At 45.2% G+C, this 12,521-nt stretch overlaps 1 protein-coding gene across 8 annotated transcripts in view; it reads left to right on the top strand.

The window, feature by feature from the left end:
• EXTL3 (exostosin like glycosyltransferase 3) overlaps window positions 1-12,521 on the top strand; it is a 122,981-nt gene that overhangs the window by 15,759 nt on the left and 94,701 nt on the right. For 7 of the 8 annotated variants that reach the window (XR_004538781.1, XM_033937666.1, XM_033937662.1 and 4 more), the window contains one exon: window positions 3,419-6,024. Coding sequence is in view for 7 of the 8 variants with exons in the window: in XM_033937666.1 (XP_033793557.1) it covers window positions 3,877-6,024 (2,148 nt within the window). In the remaining variant the exon portion in view is untranslated. Of the gene's footprint in view, window positions 1-3,418; window positions 6,025-10,628; window positions 11,121-12,521 lie in introns of those variants that run through there. The other variant, XM_033937667.1, reaches the window with a different exon arrangement.

The following is a 12,521-nucleotide window of genomic DNA, read 5'->3' as shown; positions in this document are numbered from 1 at the left end:
TCAGACAGGGCTCTACTGGGAGGAAAAGCCCTCCCACCGCCACAGCTGTGGCACAAGGTGTTCAGGCGGAGAACTCATCAGCATAAAAACCTCCCAGAGGGTCAGATGGCTCTATGTTGTGCAAAATATAGCAAAAAGTCAATAAATATATTGCCAGGTGGTCACAAATAGGTAATTTGACTCAAAAACTTATCTTTTGTCAATAGCTCGGTCAGAACACCAACGATGGCCAGCGTTTCACATAATGTTGCCTCAGGGTGTAACCTCCAATCATGAGCTTTCTAAACGGGACACAGAAAGTGTCTCCTTCCACAAGAGGTTACACACTGAGGCAGCATTATATGAAACACTGGTCATCGTTGGTATTCCAACCGAGCTATTGACAAAAGATAAGTTTTTCAGTCAAATTACCTATTTAAGTGTGACCACCTAGCGATATATTTATTTACTTTTTGCTATATTTTGCACAACATAGAGCCATCTGGCCCTCTGGGAGGTTTTTATGCCGATGAGGTTCTCTGCCTGAACACCTTGTGCCACAGCTGTGGCAGTGGGAGGGTTTTGTCTGAGGCTTTTCCTCCCGGTAGAGCCCTGTCTGACTCTTGTAGTTTTTTATACCTTCCACATAACCTTGTGAATGTTGACAGCCATTCAGTGAACAGCTCAGGGACGGGCAGAAGCGCAAAAAGCTCGGTACACTACTAAGCTGAGAGAACTTGAGGCAGCCATTCAGGGTGGGACTTAGCATGGGGCAGGAGCGCAGAATGCTCGCTCCTGTCCAGTACACCGCTGGACCACCAGGGATTCAAAAAGGTATGGAGGGGGAGGCGGGAGGGAAGTAAAAAAGAAAACCTGTCAGTCAGCCAATAGAGGAGATGAGAGGGATCCCTCCTGTCCTGGCCTACTACTGGGCCACCAGATCATAAGGCATGGTCGGTGGAAGCCTGCAGGACATCGGTAGACAGAGGGGGTGCAGGGCAGGGAGGGGGGACATGGTGGAGAACCAGGGAGGAAGGGGGGACAGGGTGCAGATCCTGGCAGAGCACATGAGTATTACACACACACCCCCGGCTTATATTCAAGTCAACCTTTTTTGGGGGGGTGGGAAAAGGTACCTCGATTTATATTTGAGTATACACGGTAATCAGTATTAGCAGCACATTGAGGGATGAGATGGGTCTTGTGATTGTCAAGATATACCGTATTTTCACGCAAATAACGCGCACCCGTGTAAAACGCGCACACGGGTATAGCGCGCAGAAATCACGATGATATGTACAAAAACTTTTGTATACCGCGCTCACGGTTATACCGCGCATGATGCCCGACGCTCCTTTCGCCCGCCCTGACTTTCCGTGCGCTGTCCCGACTCTCCGTTCACCCCCCCCTGACTTCCGTGCACTGCCCTGACTTTCCGTGCGCTGTCCCGACTCTCCGTTCACCCTCCCTGACTTCCGTGCACTGCCCTGACTTTCCGTGCGCTGTCCCGACTCTCCGTTCACCCCCCTGACTTTCCGTGCACTGTCCCCCCTTGAAGTCCTGTCCCCCCTTGAAGGTCTGTCCCCATCCTGAAAGCCTGATGCCCCCCCCCCCGACGTCCGATACATCCTCCCCCGGCAGGACCACTCGCACCCCCACCCCGAAGGATCGTCGACTCCCCAACAATATCGGGCCAGGAGGGAGCCCAAACCCTCCTGGCCACGGCGACCCCCTAACCCCACCCCGCACTACATTACGGGCAGGAGGGATCCCAGGCCCTCCTGCCCTCGACGCAAACCCCCTCCCCCAACGACCGCCCCCCCCCCAAGAACCTCCGCCCGTCCCCCAGCCGACCCGCGACCCCCCTGGCCGACCCCCACGACCCCCCCACCCGCCTTCCCCGTACCTTTGTGTAGTTGGGCCAGAAGGGAGCCCAAACCCTCCTGGCCACGGCGACCCCCTAACCCCACCCCGCACTACATTACGGGCAGGAGGGATCCCAGGCCCTCCTGCCCTCGACGCAAACCCCCCTCCCCCCCCAACGACCGCCGACCCCCACGACCCCCCCTCCCCGTACCTTTGGTAGTTGGCCGGACAGACGGGAGCCAAACCCGCCTGTCCGGCAGGCAGCCAACGAAGGAATGAGGCCGGATTGGCCCATCCGTCCTAAAGCTCCGCCTACTGGTGGGGCCTAAGGCGCGTGGGCCAATCAGAATAGGCCCTGGAGCCTTAGGTCCCACCTGGGGGCGCGGCCTGAGGCACATGGTCGGGTTGGGCCCATGTGCCTCAGGCCGCGCCCCCAGGTGGGACCTAAGGCTCCAGGGCCTATTCTGATTGGCCCACGCGCCTTAGGCCCCACCAGTAGGCGGAGCTTTAGGACGGATGGGCCAATCCGGCCTCATTCCTTCGTTGGCTGCCTGCCGGACAGGCGGGTTTGGCTCCCGTCTGTCCGGCCAACTACCAAAGGTACGGGGAAGGGGGGTGGGGGGTCGTGGGGGTCGCCAGGGGGGTTGCGGGTCGGCTGGGGGGGCGGTCGGAGGTTCTTGGGGGGTGCGGTCGTTGGGGGGAGGGGTGTTTGCGTCGAGGGCAGGAGGGCCTGGGATCTCTCCTGCCCGTAATGTAGTGCGGGGTGGGGTTAGGGGGTCGCCGTGGCCAGGAGGGTTTGGGCTCCCTTCTGGCCCGATATTGTCGGGAAGTCGGCGGTCCTTCAGGGTGGGGGTGCGAGTGGTCCTGCCGGGGGGGGGGATGTATCTGACGTCGGGGAGTCGGCCGGGCAAGAGGGCTTGGGCTCCCTCTTGCTCCGATCGTGGATGCGGGTGCGGGTGGGAGCGCGTGCGAGCGGTCGTTCGGGGTGGGGGTGCGAGCGGTCCTGCTGGGGGGGTGAATCGGGCGTCGGGCGGGGTGGGAACTATGTTTAAAAACTTTTGTATACCGCGCTCACGCATATAACGCGCGAGGGGTGTGCGCGGTAGGTAAAAACGCGTATAACGCGCGCGTTATATGCGTGAAAATACGGTAATGCTTTACTTGTCTAAGGAACAGGCAATTTTTTTTTTTTTTTTTTTTACTATTTCTTCAAAAATGAAATGGTCTTTTCTCCTTATTTTTTAATAACTAAAAGATAAAATAGTAGAAAATAATTTAAATAGATTTTATGACTCCAGTGACTAACTTTAGCAATCAACATAGAATAAAATATAATCTGAATTAGTATCGTATGTTTTTACATCTACATTGTATTTTGTTTTGCAGATAGTAAATGGAAATAGTTATAATGCTATGAATATTTAATTGATAAAGGTTTTTGCATTTTCTATAAAGCATGTTGTGAAATCCTTTTTTACAATAATTGATCAATGACTGTGACCCCAAATTTTGTCTCTGTAACACAGCAAAATAGTACTATTACTTTTCTTATTATGGTGGTGTTTTCTTCTAGGAATGGACAAATGCCAACAATACTACGGTGATGAAGGATGCTGAATGAAGAGAGGACTCATTTTTTCTCAACTTATCTTCAACTATGGCTGCTGATTGTCCACATTTATTGGATGCAAATTAACCATGTCAAGAGCGACACTAGAGCTGCATCTGAGCCCACTGTGTTTCCTTAGGCCAGCTTCAACTTCACATCGCCATGACAACACCACACTATTGCTAATAACGCTCAGTTTGCTGAGATTAAGAAAGTTTCAAATGGTTGGTTTTAATTTTCATGACAGATGCTTTTACAAAAGAAAAGGCTAAAAACCACTGTCGCTAATATAAAAAAAATGAAATTTCCTTTCCATTGGCCCATCATTGATGTATTATAAAGTGTGTAAGTAAGAAACTGATGAAGACATTTTGGTTATGGCTACTGATCCAACGTGATTGGTTGGGTTAACTCTGGGACTCATGACTGGATATACCATGCTGCGGAATGGGGGTGTAGGGAATGGAGGCCAACCCTGGATGTTAAGATGGTCCAGTCGCATTAGGTTAACCTGGCTTAGTTTTACTTTGTTCATCATACTAGTTTTCTTCCCTCTGATAGCTCACTATTATCTGACCACAATCGATGATGCTGATGATGCAGGGAAGCGCATTTTTGGACCACGCACAGGGAATGAATTGTGCGAGGTGAAACATGTTCAGGATCTCTGTCGTATTCGGGAATCTGTCAGTGAGGAGCTACTTCAGCTGGAAGCCAAGCGGCAGGAGCTCAATAGTGAGATTGCTAAACTGAACCTAAAAATTGAAGCCTGCAAGAAAAGCATAGAGAATGCCAAACAGGATCTACTTCAGCTCAAAAATGTAATCAGTCAAACTGAGCATTCTTATAAAGAACTGATGGCACAAAACCAGCCAAAGTTGTCTTTGCCAATTCGGCTTTTGCCAGAGAAAGATGATTCCAACTTGCCATTGCCAAAATCCAACAGGAACTGCAGGCTGCACAATTGTTTTGATTATTCACGCTGTCCACTTACATCTGGCTTCCCAGTATATGTCTACAGCAGCAATAAATACTCTTTTGGTAGTTTTCTAGATCCTTTAATTAAGCAAGCTTTTGAAGCAACTATCAGAACTAATGTTTATGTAACCGATAATGCAAATATTGCTTGTATATATGTAGTTTTAGTGGGAGAAATTCAAGAGCCCATTATGCCAAAACCTACTGAATTAGAACAGCAGTTGCACTCTTTGCCATATTGGAGGACAGATGGACATAACCATCTCATCATAAATTTATCTAGAAAATCTGAAACGCAGAACTTTCTATATAATATCAGCACAGGGCGTGCCATGATTGCCCAATCCACCTTTTATGATGTGCAGTATCGTTCAGGGTTCGATATTGTGGTTTCACCACTGGTCCATGCAATGTCTGAGCCCAGCTTCTTGGAGATACCACCCCAGGTACCAGTGAAGCGTAAGTACTTATTCAGCTTCCAGGGAGAAAAAATTGAATCCCTCCGATCCAGCTTGCAAGAAGCCCGATCATTTGAAGAAGAAATTGAAGGCAATGCCCCTGCTGATTATGATGACCGAATCATTGCTACCTTGAAAGCTGTACAAGATAGCAAACTAGATTTTGTGTTAGTAGAATTTATCTGCAAAAATCAACCTAAAGCAAGTCTGCCCACTGAGTGGGCTCTTTGTGGAGAAAGAGAGGACAGGCTGGAGCTTCTGAAGCTATCTACTTTTGCACTGATAATCACCCCAGGAGACACTCATCTTGTGGTGTCTGCTGGGTGTGCTATGAGGCTCTTTGAGGCTCTTGAAGTTGGAGCCATACCTGTCGTTCTTGGAGAGCAAATCCAATTGCCCTATCATGATATGATACAGTGGAATGAGGCAGTGTTAATTATACCAAAGCCACGTATCACAGAAGCGCACTTTCTTCTAAGAAGCATTTCTGATAACGATCTCCTTGCCATGAGGAGGCAAGGCCGATTTTTGTGGGAAACCTACTTTTCTACAACTGATAGCATCTTTAACACAGTCTTAGCTACCATAAGGACTCGAATCCAAATTCCAGCCGCTCCTATTCAAGAAGAACCAGCGGTGGAAATTCCTCACCGATCAGGTAAAGCTGCTGGTACAGATCCCAATATGGCAGATAATGGTGATTTAGATTTGGGCCCAGTGGAAACAGAGCCACCTTATGCCTCTCCCAGATATCTTCGCAATTTTACACTCACAGCAATGGATATTTACAGAAACTGGAATATTGCTCCAGGCCCATTCCACCTCTTCCCATACACACCCTTTGATCCTGTTTTGCCTTCTGAGGCAAAATTTTTAGGGTCTGGCACTGGATTTCGACCAATTGGAGGTGGAACTGGTGGGTCTGGAAAAGAATTCCAAGCTGCATTGGGTGGTAATGTACCCAGGGAACAGTTCACAGTGGTAATGTTGACCTATGAGCGAGAGGAAGTACTAATGAACTCCTTGGAGAGACTCAATGGACTACCTTATTTAAATAAAGTTGTGGTAGTTTGGAATTCTCCAAAGTTGCCATCAGAGGACCTCTTGTGGCCTGACATTGGTGTTCCAATTATGGTAAGTAATGTGTTTTAAATAATAGCTAAATATATGATATACTGGAATCTTCAGATGAAATCTAAATTACATGTGATTGGAAGTCACTGGAGTAGAAGAGCAGCCTAATTGATTCTCAGACAGCTGCTTTAACCAAGGAAGTCCAGTTAAAATCCCATTGCAGCTTAGATTATAAGCCCTTGGGGAGGGGGGGGTGGGCGACAGGAAAATACCTACTATATTTAAAAGTAACTCACTTTAGGCTGCAGTTGAAAAGGATGTGAGCTAAATTTAAAATCCCTTCCCTTCTGTGGGATCATTTTTCTCTGACTTAGCTGTTGATATTCATTAATTTGATAATATCATACCACCTTTCTGTGGTACAATCAAAGTGGTTTATATTTATTATATACAGGTACTTTCTCTGTCCCTAGTGGGCTCATAATCTGTTTTTGAAACCTGGGGTAATGGAGAATTAAGTGACTTAGTCTGGAATCCAATCCTATATAAGTGGTTTTGGTTTTCAAGTTACTTGAGTTTTCCAAATCTGAGCTCAAGATGAATTACCTTCAGATGCCCAAGTTGTAGCCATGCCCAAATGTTCTTTCAGTCTGAGTTGTACTAAAGTAGTGGAAGGTGAAGTAATTTGCCCAGGGTCACAAAATATGTCTGTGGGAAGTTTGGATTTTGAACCCTGATTACCTGATTTGCACACCTGCTTAGATATTTCTCTTCCTGGTTCTAAATGACATCATAAATAATAGTAAAGCTGAATTTCCTTCATACAAAGTAGGTATGCCTATTATACAGTACTCCCCCGAAATTTGCGGGGGTTCCGTTCCAGGAACCTGCGCAAATTTTGAAAAACCACAAATATGTTTTTTTGCCTGTCGGGAGGCAGGAGAGGGTAGCTGGAGCGCCGGCAGGTGAAAAAAATCACTCACGGTCTGCTCCGACCGCCTCTTCCTGTAATAAAGTCATGCTACACCAATCAGGAGCTGCTTTGACACGCAGCTCCTGATTGGTGTAGCCCGACTTTACTACAGGAAGAGGCGGTCGGAGCAGACCGCGAATGAGTTGAGACCGCGAACCGTGAATTTGCGGGGGAACACTGTATACCTGTTTAATAATACATTTCAAAGAGATGTATGTAAACAATTTAATTTTTTTATTCATTTTTGGTCTGTATAGTGCAATGCCTGGTGACACTATTTTCTCTCCTTGCTACACATGTGGCTCTTCCTGGTATTTTCAAGCTATTATTGCAATTCTATAAACACAAGAAAATTAATTTCTCTGCTTTCTTTTTCAGCTGATAGTTAAATGTTTTGAATATTACTGTTCTTCTTATGAAACCTAATTTATTATAGCACCGTTTTGAATATTACTGTTCTTCTTATGAAACCTAATTTATTATAGCACCGTTTTGAGAAGTTGATACTTTAGAATGATTCCATGGAATTAAAAAGTGAGAATGCAAATAAATTGAATATAGGAATACAGAGGCAATTTGAGAAAATGAATAGCAAATATCTGGTATGCAATAAAATTAAAATTGGGAGGAATCTGAAAAAGATGAAAACGGTATATTTCTGCTGCTATCCTGTTAATGGCCATGGTGAAGCATAAGTATCCCAATATTGTTTTATTTTGTCATTAAATTCTTTCAGATCTTGGAAACAGCCTCTAGCCCTTCTGCATGTGGTAGCAGTCAAACCTGCTAGTTCCTTTGTTGTGCGGTAGTGCCATACAAATAATCTTCAGTGGTGGTGGGCACACAGCAGTGCCAGCAAAAAATCCTTTGTAATGTATTGAATTTGGGCAAGCTGTATGGGCAGTCTGCATATATGCCATGGTTACAAGCCTAAGAGCAGTTGTATAGTAGCTCTTGGGTTTTGTAACAGCTGGGGTAATCTGTACAGATCAACCATTTTATTTTATAACCCAGAAATCTAGTCAATGACCATTTGATGCTGTGAGCAATAGTACATCCATAACAATATATAATAACTAGTGTTTTAGCCCGTTACATTAACGGGAGCTAGAGTAGATGTCTGGGTTTTTTTTTCTTTGTCTCTCTCTCCTTGGATGCTGTCTGTCTGTCATTCTTTCTGACTCTGTCTCCCTGGCCCCCTGTATTTCTCTGTTGCACCATGCTTCCCTGTCTCTCCATGGCCCCCTTCCTATGTCCATAGTGCCCCCCAGTGCCTCCTAACCGTGTCCTTAGTGTCCCCCAGTGCCTCTTTCCCGTGTCCTTAGTGCCCCCAGTGCCTCTTTCCCGTGTCCTTAGTGCCCCCAGTGCCTCTTTCCCGTGTCCTTAGTGCCCCCAGTGCCTCTTTCCCGTGTCCTTAGTGCCCCCAGTGCCTCTTTTCCGTGTCCTTAGTGCCCCCAGTGCCTCCTTTCCGTGTCCCCCCTCACTACCTTCCAGACTTTGACCCACCCCCACCCCTGAAGCCAGCCTGCCTCCCTCCCATCCCCCTGTGCAGTAGAACCAATTAGCAGCATCTTTCAATTTGTACCCCCCCCCAGTACAGTAGAACCCGGTATTTTTCTTTCCCTCCCTCCCATCCCCCCTGTGCAGTAGAACCGGTGATCAGCCTATTTCCATATCCCCCCCTCCTCCGCCACTACCGCCGGCCTGCAGCCGACCCCATTGATCCTTCCATCTGCCCCTCCCACCGTGAGACGACCTACAAACCTCCCAGCACCAGCAGTGTCCCCAGCACTTTTAAAGATGCTGCTTCACGGCCTTCTAATTCCAATTTCCTCTGCCACATCCCTGATAGTGGCAGTAGAAGGTCGCGAAGCAGCGTCTTTAAAGTGCTGGGGATGCTGCTGGTTCCGGGAGGTTTGTGGTTGTTTTGCGGTAGGAGGGGTGGATGGGAGGCTCAATAGGTGTTCGGGTGCGGGGGGGGGGGCAAGATGACGGGGTGGAGTCAAAGCGCGCATGCGCACTCTTGCCTGCCGGGGACCTATGGATCATGGAAAACGGAACCACGCAGGTAAGAGTGCACATGCGCACTTAGGGTTTTATTATAGTAGATTACTTAAACAATAAAAACATAGACATTTATTCAAATCAAAAATCAAGGCTGTTTAATAGTTTTATAACCTAAAATTAATTAGTTTGATTGGCATATAGAGGACAGGGGTGGGAACAGTTTTGAAAGGCTAAATAAGATGGTGAGAGGTGGTGGTTTGATTCTAAATAAATAATTTTATATGTTCATCAATACAGAATAGTAGAAATCTGGATAAAAGAATCTCAACTGGGCAGGCTTTATAGTTTGATCGATGTGTTAACATTGTAAAGTTTATTGTTGAGCTAATGCTCAGCCAGTGTGGTGAATGGATTGAGTTAAAGGCTGGTGTTCCTGTTTAGTTTTGGCCTGCTGAATATTTATACATAATGTATAACTTAAGCAGACAATGAACACCCCACTCCCTACTATGCCATGTTATATGGATATTGGGTCAATAATTTCAAATGTTGCTTGACTTTTAATGGTGTCTTCTGAAGATGTATGTTTTTAACCCTTTCAGGACCAAGGGACATATTTGTCCCATAACTTTAAAATCCTATAAATTTTGATTGGGATAGTCTACAGTTCTAAATTTGATATGTACGGATTCCATATGATACTACCTTTATGTAAACAAACTGGTTCCGACATTCATTCATTAGCGTCGTTGCTAGATTGACGAGAAGATTCACTTGCCACACTGTCCATAAGCCAGAAGTGTGATTTTTTTAAATAAAAATAATGATATTTCACAAAAAAAATCAATTTTTTTGCATCTGCAAGCCCTTTTTACCATAAAAATGTCATCAAAACCACAAAAATTGGCCTACGATCCTTATGGTCCTGAAAGGGTTAACACAAATAATAAAATTTCAGTAGCCTTAGACTTGTTATCAGAATGCAGCAATTCTTCCTGTGGGTTAAAAAAAAACCCGCTGCTTTTTTTGTTTTGGTTTTTTAACTGACAGGACAAATTGATGCAAACTTTGATATATGCATCATGATTTGTCATTTTGTTTTTGCTTATGCCAGTTGTCAGCCTCAAAATTGGTGTTCTTTAGTATGTTCTGCTGCAGTAGTCTAATTAGTGGAAACCATTACTATACTATTCATAAAATAAAGTCTTGCCAAATCTCTGCCTTTTCTTTGGGTTGTTTTTGTACTAGTTTGTACTGTATCAGCTGGTTCACCCTTAGCCACATGTATGTTTGTCTTCAATTTAAAAAAAAGTAGCAGATTGGTGGGGCAAGACTTCTGTTGGCTTTGTCCTGTTAAATGAATTATCCTAAGACAAGCAAGCAGCATATTCTCACATGTGGGTGATGTCATCCACGAAGACCGATACAATCAGTAAAAAGTGCACTGTCACTATAAGCTTTGCGAAGCTTTAAGACTAGCTGCACCACTCATGTGCAAGTGCCTTCCAGCATGAATATATGATATTGCATTTTAATCAGAATTGTATTAAACTTGAATTTCTCCAACCTCACAAGTGATCTCTCAACTCCATAAGTCTTGCACCACATCTTTTCTCTTTAGGGGACTTCTCAGATAGATCTGTTTGTTTCCCTACAATCACACGTTACCTCGCTTCTGCTCCAGACAATAGTCTCCTCATCGTCTCGAAGTGGATGCTTTTCTTCTGGATTGAGCAAACAAGTTTCTCATCCCTCTCATTCTGAAGACTTCAGTCAAGCTCAAGCAAGAGTCAGCCACCATGATTCTGAAATCTCAGTAGCCCAGGCAACCTTGATTCCCCCTTCTACTTCGACTGAGTGCCAAGGATCCAATTCCATTGCAGATCTCTCCATCTCTACCCACTCAGAGTCAAGGATCTCCTTTTACATCCCAATCTGCAGTCACTGAACCTAACAGCTTGGTACCTCTGGTCTAGCTTCATCAGAATTTAATTTTTCAGACTCGGTACAGGCCATCATAGCTGCTTCCAGAAAGCCTTCTATTCTGCAGTGCTATCAACAGAAGTGGACATGCTTGATACGTGGTGGTGTAACCTCTATGATGTGGATGCTTCCTCCTCTTCTATTCCTTCAGAGTTGGACTATTGTCTACATTTATCCAACTCTGGGCTTAAGACTACTTCGGTCTCAGAGTTCACCTCGGTGCTATTAGTGCTTTCCATTCTCCTTTCAACAATAAACCTCTGGACACTCATCCGATTGTTTTTCATTTCATGAAAGGACAACTCCAAACCTCACTTAGAAGCCTTCCAGTTGTTTGGGATCTTAATATAGTCCTTTCCACACTGACGCCACCATTTGAACCAATGGCATCTATTCATCTAAAGTTTCTCATGTGAAAAGTAGTCTTCTTGATCTCCATCACTTCCACTCGTAGAGTGCGTGAATTTCAAGTGTTATCAATCCATTGTGCTTCCAGTATTCTTCCTAAAGCCTCATTTTCATCATGGAGAAACAGCTCTTCACACATTGGACTGTAAGCATGCCTTGACTTACTACATTCAAAGAACTAAACCACACAGATCTTCATCTCATCTGTTTGTCTCCTTTGACCCTAACTGATTGGGCCTCTCTGTAACCAAACAGACCGCTAACCATGAGGAAGTAGTTTATCTCCTTTTGCTATACTCAGGCTGGGTTGCAACTCGAGGGGCATGTTACAGCACACAAAGTCTGAGCCATGTAGCTCTTATGTTCCATTTCCATTGATGATATTTGCAAAGCAGTACATGGTTCTCAATTCATACATTCACATCTCACTATTGTTTAGAATCCTGTTCCAGACGAGATGGTTGTTTCAGCCAAGCAACGTTACAGAATTTATTTTCTTCCTAATGGCCAATTCTCCCTCCGTTCTATTTGAGTAAGCTAGGGAGTCTCACATGTAAGAATATGCTGCCTGCTTGTCCTAGCACAAAGCACAATTACTTATCGTAACAGATGTTTATCCAGGGACAGCAGGCAGATATTCTCACATTCCTCCCACCTCCCCTGGTTGTCTTATTAGCTTGCTTATGGAACTGAGGAACTTTGAGCCAACTTTGGGCAGGAATGAACTCGCGTATGCATGGTGTGGGCAGTCTTGAAGCTTTGCAAAGCCTAAAGTGACCATGCACTTTTAACTGTTCATACCAGGCTCTGTGGATGACGTTGCCCACATGAGAATATCTGCCTGCTGTCCCCAAATAAAACCTGTTATGCTAAGTAACTGTGCTTTACTAACCGTGTGTTCAATAACTTTGTTCTTTAAATAATTTCTTCTATTTTGCCCAGGATTGATATTGAGCTCACTGGTCTGTAGTTTCCAGGATCACCCTGGAGCCCCTTTTAAAAATTAGCATTATTTTGGCCACTCTCCAATCTTCAGGTATCATAACCAAATTTCATGATAGGTTACAAATTACTGCTAATAGATCTACAGTTTTTTGTTTTTTCAGTACTCTGGGGTGTATACCATCTTGTCTAGGTGATTTGCAGCTCTTCAGTTGATCAGTTTGCCTTTTTACATCTTCCAGGT

Source organism: Geotrypetes seraphini, chromosome 3, assembly GCF_902459505.1.
Source record: "Geotrypetes seraphini chromosome 3, aGeoSer1.1, whole genome shotgun sequence".
NCBI lineage: Eukaryota > Metazoa > Chordata > Amphibia > Gymnophiona > Dermophiidae > Geotrypetes > Geotrypetes seraphini.
Note: the sequence above shows the minus strand (reverse complement) of the source record. Positions and strands in the feature narration are given on the sequence as shown.